At 45.4% G+C, this 19,546-nt stretch overlaps 1 protein-coding gene across 1 annotated transcript in view; it reads right to left on the reverse strand.

The window, feature by feature from the left end:
• TNFRSF11A (TNF receptor superfamily member 11a) overlaps positions 1-17,463 on the reverse strand; it is a 204,193-nt gene extending 186,730 nt beyond the window's left edge. The window contains exon 1 of the mRNA XM_069219491.1: positions 16,914-17,463. Coding sequence (XP_069075592.1) covers positions 16,914-16,994 — 81 coding nt within the window. The 5' untranslated portion in view covers positions 16,995-17,463. The remainder of the gene's footprint in view (positions 1-16,913) is intronic.
• Positions 17,464-19,546: the final 2,083 nt, after the last annotated feature.

Here is a 19,546-nt window from a genome sequence, read left to right on the forward strand (position 1 = left end):
TCAAACTCTAAATAATGCTATCCGCCAAACTCTAAATAATGCTCTTAGGGCCAGATGTAGAAAAGTCAGATTTTGCGAATCAGAAATTGCGAGTCGCACCGACTCGCAATTTCCGATTCGCAAAATCGGATGCAGCACGGTGTCTCAGACACCGACTGTGAGTCGCTACGGGGTCGCAAAGACCCCATAGCGAGTCCCTGCACTCACAGGGATGGTGGCCTGCGGAAGTCAGCAGACCTCCATGTCTGTGACTGCTTTTTAAATAAAGCAGTGTTTTATTTTATTTTATAGCCCGTTTTCCTTAAAGTAAAACGAGTTGCAAAATAAAAAAAATAACAAAACCATTTGGTTTCGGTTTTTCAGAGCAGGCAGTGGTCCATTGGACCGCTGCCTGCTCTGAAAAACGATTTTTGGCAACATTCACAAAGGGGAAGGGGTCCCATGGTGACCCCTTCCCTTTTGCAAATGGGTTACCACCAGTGTGACACTGGTGGTAACTGCGAATTGCTTTGCGAACGCATTCGCGGTCACAAAGCAATTTAGCGTAGCGATGCGAGTCGCAGATAGGAAGGGAACCCCCCTTCCTATCTGCGAGTAGCATTCACAATTTGCGAGTCGGTACCGACTCGCAAATTGTGAATGAGCATCGCAAACGCCATTTTGCATGGCGCAAGCTGCGATTTTCGCAGTTTGCACCATGCAAAATGTTTGCTACATCTGGCCCTAAGACTCCTGAGGGCTTGGAAGGTAAGAGTCTGTTCTGTATTCAGGAGGCGGTTGGAATAGACAGGTATTTTTAAGGAAGGAAGAGTGTTTTTAAACTTTCCTCGAACACATACAGATAGCCAGTGGAAGCTTCCTTAGACTGCCTACAGAACATTGCAGTCTTTACAGGAGGTTGAGATTAGAAAGCGTGGATTTGGGCAATGGCGTCCTGGTCAGCGTCTGCTGCCCTCCCCAGCTCCTCTGGCTGCTGCTGCCTCTGCCTTTTGCCTGGGACGAACTAACAGCCTCCTGACTGTCAGTGCGAGGCCCTCCTCCACCTGCAGGCTCGTCCCTGTGCCTCATCCCTGGCGGTCTAGAGGCCATCAACAGTAAGTATTTTCTCTCTGTCGTTCTTTCACTCTTGCTTTTTTTTGCCTTTTCTCACTCATTTTTCCTTTTCTTTTCCATCTCTCCTCCTTTCCTCTGCCCTATTTCACTCTTCCTTTTCTGCCTTTCTTACTTGTTTTTCCTTTTCTTTTCCAAATCCCCTCCTTTGCTCTGCCCCCCTCCCTTGCCGGTCTGGCCCCTGCGGCCCGCCCCTTCCCGCCAATAAGCATCTTTCCTGCCCTCCCACCTCACAGCTGACCACTCCTGCGCACCCTCCCCTTCCTAATGGTGGCCGCAGCGCTGTGAGAGGGTAACTGCACTGACCTCCTGGTCAGAGTCTGCTGCCCTCCCCAGCTCCTCTAGCTGCTGCTGCCTCTGCCTTCTGCATGGGAGGAACTGAGAGCCTCCTGACTCTCAGTTCGAGGCCCTCCTCCACCCGCAGGCTCGTCCCCGCACCTCATCCCTGGTGGTCTAGTGGCCATCACAAGTAAGTATTTTCTCTCTGTCACTCTTTCACTCTTGCTTTTCTGCCTTTTCTCCCTAATTTTTCCTTTTCTTTTCCACCTCTACTCCTTTCCTCTTCCCTCTTTCACTCTTGCTTTTCTGCCTTTTTTAATTCGTTTTTCCTTTTATTTTCCTTCTCTCCTCTTTTCCTCTGCCCTCTTTTACCCTTGCTGTTGTTCCTTTTTTCACTCAGTTTTCCTTTTCTTTTCCATCGCCTCTCCTTTCCTCTGCCCCCCTCCCATGCTGTTCCGGCCCCACCCCTTTCCCTGCAAAGCACCTTTCCTGCCCTACCACCTCCCAGCTGACCCTCCCCCGCCCCCTCTCCTCCTTAATGGCAGCCGCCCATCTGCGCCCGTCCACACCTGTCCCGCATCCAGCAACAGAAACACTGGATCTCTGTTAAAACACCCCCCCCCCAGGCCTGCCTCCGTTACGATGCCAAGACCCTCCTCTGCCTCAACAACGGACGTCTCAGAAACTACTGCATCATCTTCCCCATGGACCTTTCACCTGCAGGAACTGCAACTTCAATGCCAGCCTCAAAAAGCCAAAAGTACTCTCTACACACAGAGATAACAACAACCTCCACAAACCCATCAACTGCCTGCTCCTGAACATCCACTCCCTCCACAAACATGCCACAGAACTCCGGGATTTGATAGACACCGCCTGACCAGACATCACCTTCCTGATTGAGACCTGGACCAACCCCACCTCTGGACCAGACATCGCCATCGCCATTTCCAACGGATAGAGCACCCTAAGGAGGGACCGGCACCCTCTTATCCCCCCCGCCGACAGGGGACTCGCCATCATACACAAGCACCACCATCGAACAACTTCACTTCCTGGTTCACTCTAACCACAATTCCTCCATCCACGACACCCTGGTGTACAGGCTACCCGGCCCCCACCCAGCTTTCATAGATGACGTTGTAGACAGCGCTACCCCCCAGGCCCTGGAGTCAGACGCCTACCTCCTCCTTGACAACATACATTTCCACCTCAAGTACCATGCCGATCCAACACCACTGCTCCACTCGACAACCTCGCCACCCTCGGCCTCATATAAATGGTCTGTGAACCCACACACATCGCAGGACACACACTGGACCCCATCTTCACCTCAAGCAACCAGATCACCATCGAGACCATCTCCACCCCAGACTGGACCGACCACCGCTGCATACACTTCACAATCACCACACTCAGCACCTGCACTCACACCCCCAGGGCTCCCCACAAGAAATGGAATGAAATCACCAACGAGCAACTCACCTTCTCCCTCCACTGATGCCAACAGAGCAGCACGCAATCTCAACACCATGTATCACTGAATGCGCCAATGCTCTAGCCACCCCGGCTGACATTGGCCAAACGCATAGCTAAGAAAGCCAGCTGGTCTACCACCGAACTCCAAGAATCGAAGCATACCCGCAGACGTTTAGAGAAAAAATGAAGGAACAGCCAAACCATTGAAGACCTCCCCTCCTTCATAGCCACAACCGCCACCCACCGCCAAAAAATCAAAAACGCAAGGAAGGACGCACTCCGAGAGCACACCAACTCCTCCACACCCAACTCTAAGGAACTCTTCTCAGTCATCAATGAGTTCACAGATCCAGGACATCTACGACAGCTTCCTCACAGAAAATCCTGGCACCAGAACCTGTGGCTGACCCACACCCCCAGTACCCACCCAGACCATCCACGCTGGTCCACGCTCACCACGGAGGAAACAGTCCGCATCATAAACAGCACCCATTCCGGAGCCCCCACGGACCCCTGCCCACACCACATATACATCAGAGCCAGCGCATCCATCGGCTTGAGCTCCAGAACACAATGAACTGCTCCATCAACACTGGCAACTTCCCCAAGGACTAGAAACATGCCAAAATATGCCCTCTCCTGAAGAAACCTTCGGCCGACCCATCAGAACTAAGGAATTTCCGGCCCATCTCGCTGCTACCCTACCCTTTCAAAGTACTGGAGAAAGCAATCAACATACAACTACGGAATTTCATCAAGGCCAACAACTCCCTGGACAGCTCCCAGTCCGGCTTCCACAGCAACCACGGCACAGAGACAGCCCTCCTGGCAGCCAATTATGACACCTGATTACTCCTAGACCGCGGCCACAGCACTCATACTCCTCGAACTCTCAGCAGCCTTCAACACGGTCACAGCACTCTACACACCAGACCCCATGACATAGGAATCCACGGAAGAGCCCTGGAATGGATCCACTCCTTCATCTCCGGGAGGACGCAGAGGGTCAGACGCCTGCCCTACACATCAAGACCCACAGGAGTCAACTGTGGAGTCCCCCAAGGATCCTCACTGAGTCCCATACTGTTCAACATATACATGGCCCCTATCGCAGCCTCGTCAGAAGCCACGGTATGAACATTGTGTCATATGTCGATGACACACAACTCATCATTTTCCTCACCGAAGACCCGGGCTCGGCCAAAAGGAACTTCTACTCAGGAATGTAAGCTGTCGCCACCTGCATGAGCGAAAGCTGCCTCAAGCTCAACTCTGACAAGACTGAGCTCATCATCTTCGGAAATGCCACCTCAGCTTGGGATGAGTCCTGGTGGCCCACATCCCTCAGCGCCCCCTCCTGCACCGACTGAGCACGCCCGCAGTCTAGGCATTATCCTCGACTCCTCCCTATCCATGACCCGCCAGGTAAACTCAGTCGCCTCCTCCTGCTGGCACACATTCTGCAAACTTCGGAAGATCTTCAGATGGATCCCAGCAGACTGTCGCAGGACAATCACCCATGCCTTAGTCACAAGCAAGCTTGACTACGGCAACGCCCTCTACACCGGCACCTTGACTATAAACCTCAAAAAACTACAACTCATCCAGAATGCCGCCGACAGGCTCATCCTGGACCTTCCACGCTGAGAACACATCTTCAAACACCTGAGGACCCTCCACTGGCTCCTGGTCAAGAAACGATTCACCTTCAAGCTACTCAACCACACGTACAAGGCCATACACAAGGCAGGACCAGCCTACCTGAACCACTGCATCTCGTTCCACACCCCTGCCAGATCCCTCCACTCTTCTCAGATGGCCCTGGCACCATCCCTCGCATCCGCAAAAACCACAGCCAGAGGACGATCCTTCAGCTACATTGCAGCAAAGAGATGGAACAACCTCCTCCTGCACCTCAGACAAAGCCCGTCGCTCACCATCTTCAGGAAGAACCTCAAGACTTGGCTCTTTGAATGAGGCCCCTCCTCTCCCCCCCAGCACCTTGACACCCTCATGGGTGAGTAGCCACGCTTTACAAAAACTCAGTCAGTTGAGGATGTGACGTAGAATGAGTGGGATAAAGGAGAGGATGTGAGGTAGAAGGTAGAAGAATGTTTCTTATTTCCTTTATTTGGGTAGCTATACTCAAGTCTCTATCTATTTGAAATCCTGTCTACTTGGCTAATTTAGACCAGATGATGGCCTATCCGACCAAGAAAAGGCGCAAGAGCCGAACACAATGTCAGAAGCCACCCAGGCAAGGTGTGTGTCATGCACACTATGGCCAAGATCATGCAAAAGAGCCAGTGAGGGCCAGAATGTCTTTACATAGACACTGAAAGTAATGTGGAGCGGCAACAAATGTTGCAATTTAGTTTTAGTGATGCTAAGAAGGAACGTGATCATATGACTTCCCTACATCATCACCTATGAGAATACCATCATTTTATCCAGATACCTTTGGGGGTATTGGGTTTCCCCATAAGTGTTAAGGGACATATTTACAAAAAAGTGGCACAACACAGCACCACAAGCAAAGTTGCTGCGTTGCATCACACAGAGAGAGAAGAACTGTGCCATACCTTCAGACCAATGGCACGATTCTGCTCTCTCCATCCACTAGTGCACTTTGGGCTGCTTCGAGCCAAAATGTAGGCACCCTTGCATCATAGAGCAAAAGTGTCTATGTTATGGTTAGGATAGTTTTTGTGCAAGAAAGAGCACCTTCCCTCACAACAACTATCCTTTGAGGCTATTTCCTTTTTGTATGTGAGCTGCAGCACACATGCAAAGAGGAAATAGGAAGGAGAAATAAACGTATTTCTCATTGTTAGGCCAACCTCAGGAAGTCGTGCCATTTTGGCGCAAACCCATGTCTACATCTCTTTGTAAATATGATTTTGCATCAAAATCTATGGATGGATGCATGATAATGCCCACAATACCTGAGGCACAGCAATGTGAGAGAGAGTAATGCGCTGCATTACATTACTTTTCCTCACAAAGCCATGCAAAGAGACATGTGGATGGCATTGTAAATACAAAAAGTGGCAAAACCCTGATGCAAAATCTTTGTAAATATGGGTCAAAGTGTCTGGAAAGGAAACAGCACTTTAGTTTTTGAACCTGCTAATTTAAAGTGCCTAATTTCATCCATATTTGAACGTCTGTCAAAACCGTCATCATAGTGTTCACAGAGGTCAAAGATGTGCAGATCGATCTGGGTATCGTCTACATAAAAGTGGAAGGTAGGGTCCCGGGGAGGTAGCAGATTCATCTAGATTTGACCAGAGGTGATCAAGGAGAGCTTCAAGGAGCACTGCTGAAGACACGACGAGCCAGATAAGAGGAGTTCTCTGCGCTGTGTATCCTGGTGTCAAGCTAGAGTGCCTGCAGCCACCTTTCCCCGTTTCCCATGGGTCACAAGAGACATAAGGAAGTAGGTGTGTGGCTGCTTTTGCAGGCTGAGGGACTATTTTAGTAATCCCTTCCAAAATGTTTGATTAGTTTCCAAGTTTCTCTCTGACAAGAGAGGGAGCTATTGAAGTTAAAGTGCAATTGTTAAATAACACATTCCATAAAATACGTGCTTTGTGTGGAAGAATCAATTTACGCAAAGCTTTCACTCCAAAGAAAGCCCCAAGTAAAAAAGTATATCAGAGAAATCATATGAGAGGGACCATGTAAATGGAGAGGTATTGATAGCGTTTACATGTCCTCAACCCTCTTCCTCGTTAGGTAGTGCACAGGGGCTACATTGGTGGTGGTCTAGGTTCTAATTCCAGCTTTGCAACCAAGGAAACAAACACTGGCAAATCCAATAGTCCTTTTTATTAGAAAGGGCGTTTGGGGTGGCATTTTGTTATAGAGCATTTGGCAATAGGTGGGTAATTCTGTGTGTTGCTGATAGCTGTCTTGAGAGAAAATCCAACAAAGAAGCACCATCGGGGTTATACCAAGATGGAAGCTGGGAGTAGGTACCTTATGTTGGAAAAACATTAGCAGAATTAAGTTGTACCCGAAAATAACAGTGTTATGAAAATGGACCAAAAGATGACGTTTACTTTGTAACTGGTAAACTGTAGAGGCATGCACAGTAAAATGTGGTGCCTTAGATACGTTTAGCAAAGTACCAGTATTTTTGTTGCATCTTTAAGAAAGCTATGTGATGCGGATCTTTCCTTTATGGACATGAAAAAAAGACGTAAATCGAGCAACTTGTCTTAACGACAGCAGAGGCAGCAGAGTAAATCAAGTAAATGAAGTATAATACTGCTGTGTCATTATTACAACCAAAGGCATCTAAACAGCATGCATCTGAACGAATAGCCATCAATGTAAATGTTGTGTCTGCAAGGTACATCATAGAACACACATTTGGTTTCTCTTTCAAGCTAAACGTCATATTGCATCTTCAGTTGAACAAACTTCTTGATTCACAATCACTAAAACCTAATGAAAACATAAGAGGCACAATGTAACCATCCATGAAATGCGATGGCCGTGATGAACATCCCACAGAAGCAAAGGCAAACCATGGCAAACATTTGCTGAGTCAAAGCCCACTGTCTCCCTGTACTCTCTCTGTACTTTTTTAATTGTACTTTTTGAAGAATTGAGGACATAACATGAAGCTGTCTGTAGCCAGTCCTAAAAATAATGTGGTTCTCGCAAATCACGTTGTTGTTCTGGGCTCTTGCATCTATCTGTGGCTCAGGTCTTGTATGTGTTCTCTTTGAAGAGAGAATCTGCATTCATGCTACCACATTTTTTGGGTAATCTTGGATTTAAACCCTTCTTTAAATTTACTGCTCATGTACTTTGAATGGAAGTTGCTTTAACTCAGTGATTTTAACAACGTAACTCAAAAGCTAACATATGCGCATGACATATTTTTCACGGTTAATGTTAATCCCTCTGACGTTTCTCAGTATCCTTCCATTTTCATTTATGTTGAACGTAGTTTTGCTTTCTATGTTATATAGGGTGCACTCATCGAAGTTAACTAACAAAATGTTTTCTTTAGGGGCGAGCGCAAAGCACTCAGTCCCTCTTTTAACCTCTCTTTAGGGGGATTTTAACCACGCCCATGTTAAGTCAATCACTTTCCATATTGTTTTCCGTATGGTTTCTGGACTACTTTTTCTCTTTAGTTTGTAGAGCGATCTCGCTCGTTTATTTTTTTTTCATTTAATGTGGCAAGAAAAGTCTGGTTAGGAGTTTACAAGGCTAATGGCTCTAACTCGACGTAATGCGAGACCCGTTCCTTTGCAAAAGCTTGTTTTACTTGATAGTCAGGTGATTTTTCAACATTTTTATCTTGCAAAAGTGCAGCTTAGCTTCTCGTTCTCATTTATAACCACATATAATTTGGTGAACCATCTTGGAAAATTATTTAAATTCCCAGTGCATCAAATTACAATTATTTGTAATGTAAGTCAGTTTGAAAAGCTGCACTGTTCTGTCTTGTACTGTCACAGTTACTTGGCCTTACCCTCCTCTTCAATACATTTTGGCTTCTGTAATCCTCTCCTCCATAAATACAAAACCACGCTTGAGGTGTTCCTGCTACAATAAAAATGTTCTCTGTAAAACATCCCACTGTTCTGGGGGGGGGTGTTCTATGTTTGTGCTATATCAAATGCCTAATAAGTAAAGTATGGGCCTTATTTAGAGTTATGTAGATGGGATAGGCCGTTGCAAACATAGTGGTTTTCCTGTGTGTCGTACTATGAATGCATTACAGCCTAGGGTACTTCTAATAGGGTGGGCAGGATATTGGTTGCTTTTCGACAAAAATTCCTTCCACCAAACACTAAATAAGGCCATATACCTCTACCTCTCAAACCCGGATCCTGTTGCCTTGCTCAAATCTGAAGTTGCTGGCCTGGCTCTTTTCCTTTAAGAAGCTTTCCGCCACATGGCCTGCAAGCAGTATGATTATGACTGCACTTTTGTCTCACCTTTCTTTATACAGGGTATTTGACTCTTCTGCAACAGAATACAACATAGCTTTATATTCCACTAGGAATCGGTATTCCTAACCTACTGCTATGCTTCAGGGTTTATTAAGGTTCCTTCACCAAAGGGCCCACTTGCCTTATGTTTTAGAGTTTATTGAAATTCTTTCACCAAAGTTCACCTTGCACTAGTCCCTGGTGAGTTTGTGGATCGAGGTGATGGTGATTTGAGAAGGTTGACGTGGATTATCCTACTAATACTGCATTCAAGGATGGGACATATGGCAAGTTGTGCACTGCAGTTCAACCTATCAGCCAATGTAGAGACTTTTCCCAGGGTGAGATCAGGTATGCTATGATCTCCCTACTCTCGTTTCTTGCACGGCTTGTGGCCAGATATGTTGAACAGCTGCGGATTAAGGACCATATGGGTTGTCTCTTTGACACCTGGCATTTTGGCTGGAGGCAGAAGAAGCAGTGTCCTGACACTGGGACACATGCCTATGCTAGACGTGCACATGGTCACAGGGTTCCAAAGTTTATAAGAAGAGTCCAAGAGGTGCTGCTGCATTAGTGATCCCAGGAGATGGGAGGATGAAACAACTAAGGTGTGGAAGGAACCCACAAAACTCATGCTCACCAGGTTTGTGCCTAATTCTCAGAATGTGGTACAGGTGAATTCTGTGTTTTTCAACTCTACAACTTTACCCCTCAGTTGAAATGGGAAATAATTGTGAGATTGTGAAGGACAGAATTCCATCGACAACAAAAGGTGTGGCAGAACTAGTGTAAATTACCCTAACACTGGAGGTATGCATATTTGCACTTGGATCGATAACCTCAGGTACATTACAATGTCCTGAGTTTCAAAATAAGCCAGTAGAGGCATATTCCACCAGGAAGAGGCCACAAATCAAAGGATGGGGTAGCAGCTGCCAGAATATTAAATAGAAACAACATACAAGTAGGCCAAAAAACAACTTCCCACCCACCAACACCCACGTGATGTTATATACCAAAGTATCAAGCACCACTGCATAAGGCAACATACACTCCAGGCTGGAACCTGAAGTGATAGTGCAATGAGTGTATTACTATCACACTTTGTGACATCACCAAGTGTCCACAGCACAAGAGAGCATGGTGCTGAAAAGAGGCCACATTGGCAAAGGATACTAAAGAAACAAGCCACCCCTAAACTGTCTACATGATGTTTCAAGTCATTATCAGCCATGCTGTAAAGATTTTACTTTCTAAAACACAGTTAGAGTAGAGCAGTAAGTATCTTGTAAGGCCATCCCTGAACATACAGGGGGGCTAAAGAGAGGATTTTCAACCAATCACAAAAATACCACTTTTCATAAAGAAAAACAAGAATCCAGATTTACTGCTTTCATTCTTCAAGCAGTGTCATTCTTTATGACCCTGCGTTTCTCTAGAACATTATTTTGCATTTACATGAACATTACAGACGCCCCATTATTAGGGCTCGAGCTAATGTAGGTTTTTTAAGATGTTGATAAGTTTACACTTTTTAAAAGACATATCTTTCAGATTCGTTTATTTTTTACCATTAGAGTTTTGTTTGGATCGAATATTTCTCCCTAGAATCCGAATGGAATGAGTTCCAAAATATTCCACTTCTGTGGAGCCATGGAAAATGTTCATATTACGGATGGGCAAGATATCACCAAGCTTCACTGCTACGGATGGACAGAGCTACGGTATGTGCTGATTCTGCAGACGAGCATTTAGGGACATTGAAAGTTTTCATGCGTTTCCTTCCCCCAAACCATTGTTCAGAATGTGTAGGATTTGGTGAAATGTATTATTAAGGGTTTGAGGAAGGGAGTATTCTTATATAGTGTGTGAGAATAAGGAGGGGGGGTGGCGGCGAGAGACAGAGGCACAGCTCTTCAACGGCAGGAATTGCGAGGCAAGAGACACACTAACAAGAAAGTAAGACTGACAGTCTTACACTACTATGTCGTGTGTGGCCTCTCTGTTTAGAAATTAACACTGCAACTAATCTAGGTTCATAATTACATAGCACCCTCTGCATCTCAGTTATTGGCATCTACACTCTGCATATGTAGCTCTATCCATCACCCCCCTCAATCATGGCATTAACTTGACCCTTGTTTGCATAATTTTGTCCAATATTGCCATCCTCACAGTGTACTACGGAAGACGCACTGAGGTGATATTCAACAACTTGGCCTGTTTTTGGACCAAGGCCTACCTTTAAAACTGCCTTTAAGACTTGAACCCAACTAATCTACTCGCCATAACTCAACAGAATAAAGAACATGCATTTGTACCTCATAACCACATTACATTGTCACATTACTTCTGCTAATGCAATATTGAGGACTCAAACCCTAAACTGGATACAGTACACACAAATATAAAATCACACCATACCATCACAAGCCATTTTCATAACTAAAGCACCTGCTTATATACTATGTACGGTCTCCTCCAAACAAAAATTCAACCACCCTTGCCAAATATTCAAAAAAGTGTATTGTAATGCAACATACAGACTTGCGCAGCTGAATGGGCTTCACTGCACATTTGTCAGCCAAGACTTAAGAACGACAGCACCAGAGAAGTGTATTTCAGCTATAGACCCTTTATCCCACTTGATCTGGGGCAGCCAGAAGGTGCTTCATTTGTGCCAGTGTTTGCAGGTGGAAGGCACCTGAACTCATATATTTTGGGGGATTGCAACTTATTTTTCATCATCAGACTTTGAGTCAGAGCAAGAGAGTGTAAGGCTCAAATGGAAAAAGGAGGAATTGAAGGCTAAGAATACAGTGACACAGGCAAGAAATCAAGGATGTTAAAGATCAAAAAAAGAAACAGGACATGTATGAGTGGAAGAAAGAGGTATGAGGAGGATTCAAAACTAGACTGTGTTTGTACTTAGCAATCACAGTATTTGGCTGTATCGGCGACTGGCTCCTAAGAAAAACCTTGAGTTCCAGTACTTATTTTTTATAAATTAAAACACTGGTCCTGATATTCTGGAGGCATGGTATGCAAAGATGAGGTTATGTCTGGAGACAAAGGGCTTCCTGAACCCTACAAATACCTACTGGAAATAATACCTGGGGTCAAGGAGAGGCTGAACCAATGTAAATTGTTGATGCTTACACTGTCGCTGGCAAAACTCAATGGTGTGATGAAATGCCCTCACCGCGAGCCCCTAAAATTGAATATGAGGTTGTAGGATTGGAGGAATCTCTGACAACCTGAAGATTTTTGGTAGATGTGATTTTCTTCCTACCTAGGACAACTCCAGCATATTTTTTTGTATGCATCTTGTCTGATTCAATAGTGCTGTATACGTCCTTTCTATTAACCATTAAACATTGTTTTTTTCAGGAAACATCAGATGCACCATGTATTTTACTGTTAAAAATAAAACAATAATGATCTATATGGTCTCCTACCTACACCGATCAACCTTAATATCACACCTCCCTTGTAACGCCCAAATCGCAATACCCTACTTAATCCTGCCAAGGTGTCACACCCAATGTTCCCCTTTAACACAATACCTCACATCTTACCTGACTCCCAAAGGTCAAACAAATTGTGTTATTCAATCTCCATCTACGACCTCAACAGCCGTCCACCCCTTCCATCATCCCTAATCGAAGCAAAGCATGAGATGCTACCTTCTTCCCTTATCCAAACAACCTATTATACCCTATATCTCTTGCTGCAACTAGACCTAGGTCACACATCAATGCATCCACAATTAGTTAAATATTTCTGTATACCAGAATGTACCTGCATGGACCAGTGTATATGTTTGCCTGGAAACCCCTCCAAGCAGCACCACTCAATTCTGCCTTGACGCCAGTGAAGCTGAATGTCTGGCACAGCCTTCTACTCATACCTTATGGCACCTCCTCGTCCTGTCTTTCAAACCTACAGGGGTGATCTCTGTACCTTGACAGGAATCACTGTCGTGGTTGGTCGTATCATGGCAGAATCATTTTGGTGGACAGCCGTCATCGATTTTGACAGACATCCATAAATCTTTTTACAAACGTTTTGTTTTTCAAAAACAATTTCTTAAAGTGGGGGGTTGATATTGAAAAATGAAAATGTGATGTTCCCCATACCCATGGAAATTTTTCCATGAGCATGGGAGGATCATTATTTACTTTTTCTGTCTCACACCATCATGACCGAAAAAAAGGACAAGACACCTTCCACCCTAAATTGGGCAGGCAGTGTAATGCCCTTCCTCCAACAGCCCCTATTCTCTTGGTCTGTCAGAGGATGCTTTCAGTCGACACAGCCAACGTTAGCTCCTAGGACGAAAGGCTGATTGATGGTCCTTCCGACAAAATAGGGTAGGTGGACTGTCAGTTTGATGGACAGGTTACTCCATCTTGTTTGGAACGGAGTACCTGTCCACCAAACTTTAAATAATCGCCTAGGTCTGGGTTTTACCAGACCCTGTTCTTTGTGCTAGTTTGCGAGCACACATATATTGGTGATTTGTTTGCCCTCTGGTGGCTAAATCGGAAGTGGAGACGGCATTATCATTCAAGTGACATGTGTAAATACCAATAGATTACGATAATCTGTAGAACATCATTAGGTACTCCATTGTCTCTCTCCAGAGCAGCATCAGGGTACCCACATATTACCACTTTTAGCACAATTTTCAGGCTTCTGTTCGACAGCCAAATGGCACACAAGGCACACTTGGTGTGCACTGCTCATGCACCCTTGAAGTGAACAGTGCACCACAGCTGCAGATTTTATAGTACACGTTGACCCTGCAGCAAGAAGGACAGCAACCTTACTGCACTCACCCCAACTGTTTCAGTGTTAAGTTTGCCAAAGTACAGGAGCGCTCCATGCATGTTATAAAAGGCAGCTCATAGAGATGCACAAGCCAGAGGATTAATGGGAAGTGCTGAGCCAAAGCCGAGCCAGAGGTCCAGCTTGGCTCACAGAACCAAAAGACGGACGGATACCTCAAAAAACCATCATGTGAATACTTGCTCGCGTTTTCTTATTCTCTCCTATCTTACTATTGGCTTTGTCTTTCTTCTGCTCCTTGTTTCCATCGCTTGCTCTTTCTCTCTCTCTCTCTTCCTCTCTTTTCACAATTTTTCTCTTTTTCTGTCACTCTTTCATCTGTTGGTTGTGGCTCCACTTTCTCTCTTTTTCACTACCTTGCATTCTTCCTCTTCTATCTCTCCCCCTATCTCTGCCCTCCGTCACTATCTTTCCCTCTCAGTGCCTATGCCTTACTAGGATTATCTTACTGCCTGAGTTTTTCCCCTCTGTCTGTGTTTCCCTCTGCAATTCTTTCTCTCACACCCTTTCTTCTGACCACAACCTTGGTAACCAATCCCCCTGTACCAAGTCCTTCTTGACTAGTATCACTCCCTCTGTGCACACCCACCTCTTTCCCCAGCCCCACTTGATGCAGCAGACCCACAATTTCCGATTTCCCTGGAAACTCCTTGTTACTCAATTGACTCTCTGGGTTCAACGAACCATGAGAATCTGCAAGGTGGCAATTAACAGGATAGCCAGTATTGTTATAAGAGTGCAGAACTAGGGGTGCAAACCTAAATCCCCTGCACCTGGGAACATCTGGGAAATTACTACACAACACATTAGGAGCCAATAATGAGTCTACTAGAAAGGTATCCCTAAAAGGGAAACTGCTTTGGCTGATTCTAAGTGGCATGCTGCACTGCCCCTGGGATTACTGGGCACGAGAACACCAGGGCCAATTTTACAAGACGGAAAAGCACTCATTGATAACGCATACAGGTCCAGGTCGGGGTCTTCGGGAAAAGGCACAAACCTGCCCTATACAAACACCACATGGGAGCCAATTTGTGGTGTTAATGGCCAGAACTCAGAGCAGGAGGTAAATACGAGCAGCAAACTCCACAGAATCTGGGATAATCATGTGAAGAAGAACCCAGCAAACCCTGGCTGCAATGATTTTTCTCCATTCCAGGGCCTCAGTCTCATAATTGCAAGTTCAGGGATGACATTACGAGCCATAATTAGTGCTCCGGTCCCTGGTAATTTAAGTACTCCTGCAGCAAGCAATTCAAATTGTGGCCCAAAGGGGATGGTGTACTTTTATTGGATAGTAATGCGAGTTTGTAGCATGGCCTGTATCATTTAAATTTGACAGTTCCTGGAGCTCTCAGTAAGGCTACTATAACTTTAATGGGAGAGTGCCTCACTGGTAAATATTTTATTTGGAGGTGACCTGCACCTCTACGAACATTGCTATACCTTTATGGGTTAGAAACAGTACTTACCGACAAGGATTCTATGTTTATAAAACAGCACCAGCAGTTCAGCTCAGTACTTTTAAAAATGTATTGGGAGAGTACCAGCACTTCTCTTAAGGCTAATATACCTTTATGGGACATCAAAATGGCGTATCCCGAGGCCTGCTATACTTTTAAAGGGGCAATGTCATCACTTCTTTGCATAACTGCTAGAATTTTTAATGGGACAATACTAGAACTTCACATCAAGGCAGCTTGTGTATTGGACGAATGCTGGCACTCCTCTCCGCACGACTAATACCAACCACCTAATGCGCCATGTCTGCTTTCAGGCTTTAAGAATAAACAGAGGTGCCACTGGACACTGCGATCACTGAAAGGTGGCCCACGTGATAGGTGACAGACACTCAAACAATACCAAAGGATGAAAGACCTCTGACCATTATAAGGGCCTGAGAGGAAGAGACAAAGCTCGGGACCTTTTAAGGCATGTGCGGTGTTAGCAAACAGGGATGAGGATATTTTGAGTGGTCTTCACACTTTAGCTCTGCATCCAAACTTTGTTTTTGAGTGTTCATTTCTGTATTTCATCCCCCAAACAGTGTACAGCAGGGGCTGGATTACCCAGATTACAAATGTATGCAATTCTGTACTGTGGAAATGTTGACCAGACCAAAATCGAGATCTGCACCCACTGATTTGTATATCGTTTTTGCATTTGTCAGTTGGTGCAAATTTAATTTGTAACTGGTTGAGTGGTGCAAACTGGTTTGGGAAATTTGCAAGGGCACCAGTGCTATATAACCATGGCCACTGGAATTGTGCACCAGGGATGACCAAATTATGCTGCAGGCTTCACTAAATGATGGAGGTAAAACAACCAAATTATGTGGCATAGTGCAGCACATTTTGTCATAGTATTAATTATTTAGCAACTTGTGCACGTTAACACTGTCAAGGCAAAGGTTTTACCTAAGTACTGCTAGTTTACCAAGCAAATAAAGCAATAAGCAACTGAAATATTATCAGCCAATCTTTGTAAAAGATCTTCCACTGCGTGGCAATACATGTTGCCGAGTTTTTAGAAACATTTGGGCCGTTTGAGCTAGAAACATATGTTTTGGTAAAATCTGCAGACTATGCAGCAGATGATGGATTATGTGGCATATGCGTCAAATCCATAATTATGCAGAAAACGCCGGGGCTGCAGACTACCATAATCTCAGTGGCCATGGCTATACTACGGGTCATGCTTTCCATCTTTCCTATGACTGAGCTGTGGTTCACCAGGCCACTTAGTGGCCAGTGCTGAAAAAGCCACTAGTGGGTTAAGGCTCTGATTACAAACTGGGGATAAAATTCCGATCTGAATTTGTAGCTCTGTGATAATGGTGTTTGCTGGATGTATTTACTACCTAACCCACCAACCCTCCACACACACACACGTAATCTAAGTAGCTAAGTACGTGAACTCATTTGATAAAAGTAGTATTTAACGCCAGCTAAGTCTGAACAGACACAGACAGGTCAGAAACGCCAGTGAAATGGAAATATTTTTTGGGTGACTGTGCATGTTTACTTTTACCCTACATGAGCCAGCGCTCTTGTTCCCCCTGAGGGCTGTACCCTGTTGCCAAGGTCCCTGTAAAAGACCCAATTTGAAGCATCACCAGGCTGGGAAAAGAGCCAGGGGTGTGCAGCCTGCGGAGGTTCACGCACAGCGAGCGGTTGTGCTCGACTGACCCCGAAACATACACGAGGTAGACAAAAGACGAGAGGTGCTTCTTACCTGTTGTCTGGCGAAGACAATGCACACGACAAGCCACCCTTGAAGAATCCAACGGGATATATGATGGAAAGAAGAGGCCATTTTCAAAATCCGTTACTGTAGCTCAGGAGGTTAAGTACCCACTCCTGAGATCCGAGCGTGAGCTTGAAGCCGTTCTTCAAATCTTGGCAGCCTTTCAACCTACTTAGTCCTGAAAATATGAGTGTCAATTTCCCATGGATGATTATTGCTTAATACACGGGTACTAAGTACAAAGCATTGGGTGAAAGTACTATACCAATTACTGATAGCTGTAGGCTTCTCCCCGCTGGAGTTCCTAGGAGCTGTCATAGAAATCCCAAAATGTGGTACACGCGAGTGTACTGGCCGGGAAAAGTGCCCTGGCTGTCTGTTCCTTAACCCATCACAACTAAAGAGAAACTAAAAAAATAACATAATGCGTGGTCTAGAACACCAGGTAGATAAAATGCACGTCCTGAGAGGACTAAAAGCGTACTTCACTCTCCGTGCTGCTGCACCAGTGTGTTCCTGTTGCTTATCCTTCTCCGGAGACAGCAGTCACTTTTTCTCTTCCCTTTTTCTGCGGCCGCCTCCTCTGGTCCACCCTCTTCCCTTTTTGAGTGCAAGCGTGGGTGGTGGTGAGGTTGGGATGCGGCGAGGGCTTCCGGCGTAGGGCACAGGTCACGCCACCACGGTGCGCTCTGCCCCGTGCTCGCGCCTGCAGGTGCTCGCTCCGCACTGTCCTGTCTGCGGCGCAGCGTGGGAAGCACGTTATCCTTGGCAGGGGTGTCACCAGTCTGTTTTGCTGATGTTTCAGCCTTCTTTTTCTGCAAGATGGGGGGGAACGTATTTACATACTTCCCAACTGCCGGCCGAGTCTACCGTCATTTTCTTAATTCATAGTGAAGTAAGTTTCAACAGAGCTGGAAAACGAACACTGGTTTGTTATGCGCTAAGCCTCGCGGTAACGTATTCCTCCCAATAAGTCATTTTTTTTTTCTGACGGGTTCGGATTATTTTTGTAATGAGCACAATCAATGGGCCAATGTAAGTCGAGAAGCTCTGATGAATCTTTCCCGTGCTAAACAATTAATAGAACAGCAGACAATATTTACAGCTGAGACACTCACTTCAACAAGTAGGGAACAATCTGAATCCACTACCCCAATGTAACCCTCTGGAACCCAAAATTTACGATGGTGGAAATCGGTGGAAAGGGCATAGCACAACTGTATAGGACTCTTGTAATCAAAACACCAAATTCCATGGTACTCCTGATGGACAAACGGGCTGCTGATATTTGGGAACTAGAGGAAGACTGGGTAGATGCCAAAATGGCGACCTAGCTATTAGTGATTCCTGTCCACCTCAGGTTAATTCAATGTAAACACCTCCATAGGGTTAACTTTACCACCACAGACTATGGCTGATGGATCGGGCCCAGACTCCCAAATGCCTCAGATGTGGAGCCCCTATGGGAGATGGGATCCACACTATTTGGAAATGCCCGATCATAAATAAGTATTGGGATAGAGCCCTCTCTAGACTGGAAGAGATGATAAGTTTCCCAACAGGGCAAGACCCCAGAATGGCACTACTGGGAAGATTGCAGGAATGGAATGGTCCCCTGCTCTTGGTGGGGATTGGGTGCATTCTTAACAAAAGAGACATACCTAAACACTGGAGATCTACGGCACCTCCGCCAAACAAGGAATGGCTGAGGGGAAAGGACCACTGCAGAAGAGGCAGTTTATAAATCACACAGCGTCCAAATAAACATACCAGGATATGGGGCTTCTGGAACGGCCGTTTACAGCCGTCAGGTGAAGGGTACTGGTGCTAAGCTTAAGCCTTGGAATGGTAGACTACTTGGGCCTGTCGCTCTGGGTGGTGGTCGGGGGATCCTTGGAGGAGGGTGTAATATGATCTTGTTACACTGTCCTGAGACAGAGCAAATCAGTGATATTGAGTATTAAGTTCCTTCTAAAACTAGCTACATTTCTATATTACAGGGGGAGCAACTTGTATGTGGAGTACACAAAGCTCCTGCCTCCCCATGAGACTTTGTTACAGTTAGGTATTACCAAAGTTCTAAATACGGTGGAGCGCAGGTGTCTTCTAGGTATGTAGCACCTAAAACTTTTCTGCAGAGGTTTTGGGTCAATCTCACAAAGGGATTTATGGGCCATACAAAGAGCCTTACAGGCTGGTCGTTTCTTAATCAGAAGCCAGTGAAGATCAACTCACACTTGTGACACCGAATGAGACTTAGGTAACGTCTTCAAGAGACCGGAAGCAGCATTCTGTAAAAGCTGGAGTTTATTAAGTGTGCCCAAATAAAGACCCTGATATAAAGCATTGCAGTAGTCCAGCCTAGAAAAACACCAGTACAATAGCAACTGATTTTTGTAATTCAAAAGGTATGCAGGGAAAAATCTTCCTTCACATTTTCAAAATGAAAAAAACAAGACGAGGTAATTTGCTGACCTGGTCTTTAAAAGTAAGGATGGCATTGAACATCACCCCTAAATTCTTGACGTTTGGTGCTCAACTAGGAAAAGTACCAAGGGACAAAGGTCACAAAGAAGAGTTCCAGAACGAGGTGCCTTACAAACGAGGAGAATCTAAGTTTT

Source organism: Pleurodeles waltl, chromosome 2_2 (genome assembly GCF_031143425.1).
Source record: "Pleurodeles waltl isolate 20211129_DDA chromosome 2_2, aPleWal1.hap1.20221129, whole genome shotgun sequence".
Lineage (NCBI taxonomy): Eukaryota > Metazoa > Chordata > Amphibia > Caudata > Salamandridae > Pleurodeles > Pleurodeles waltl.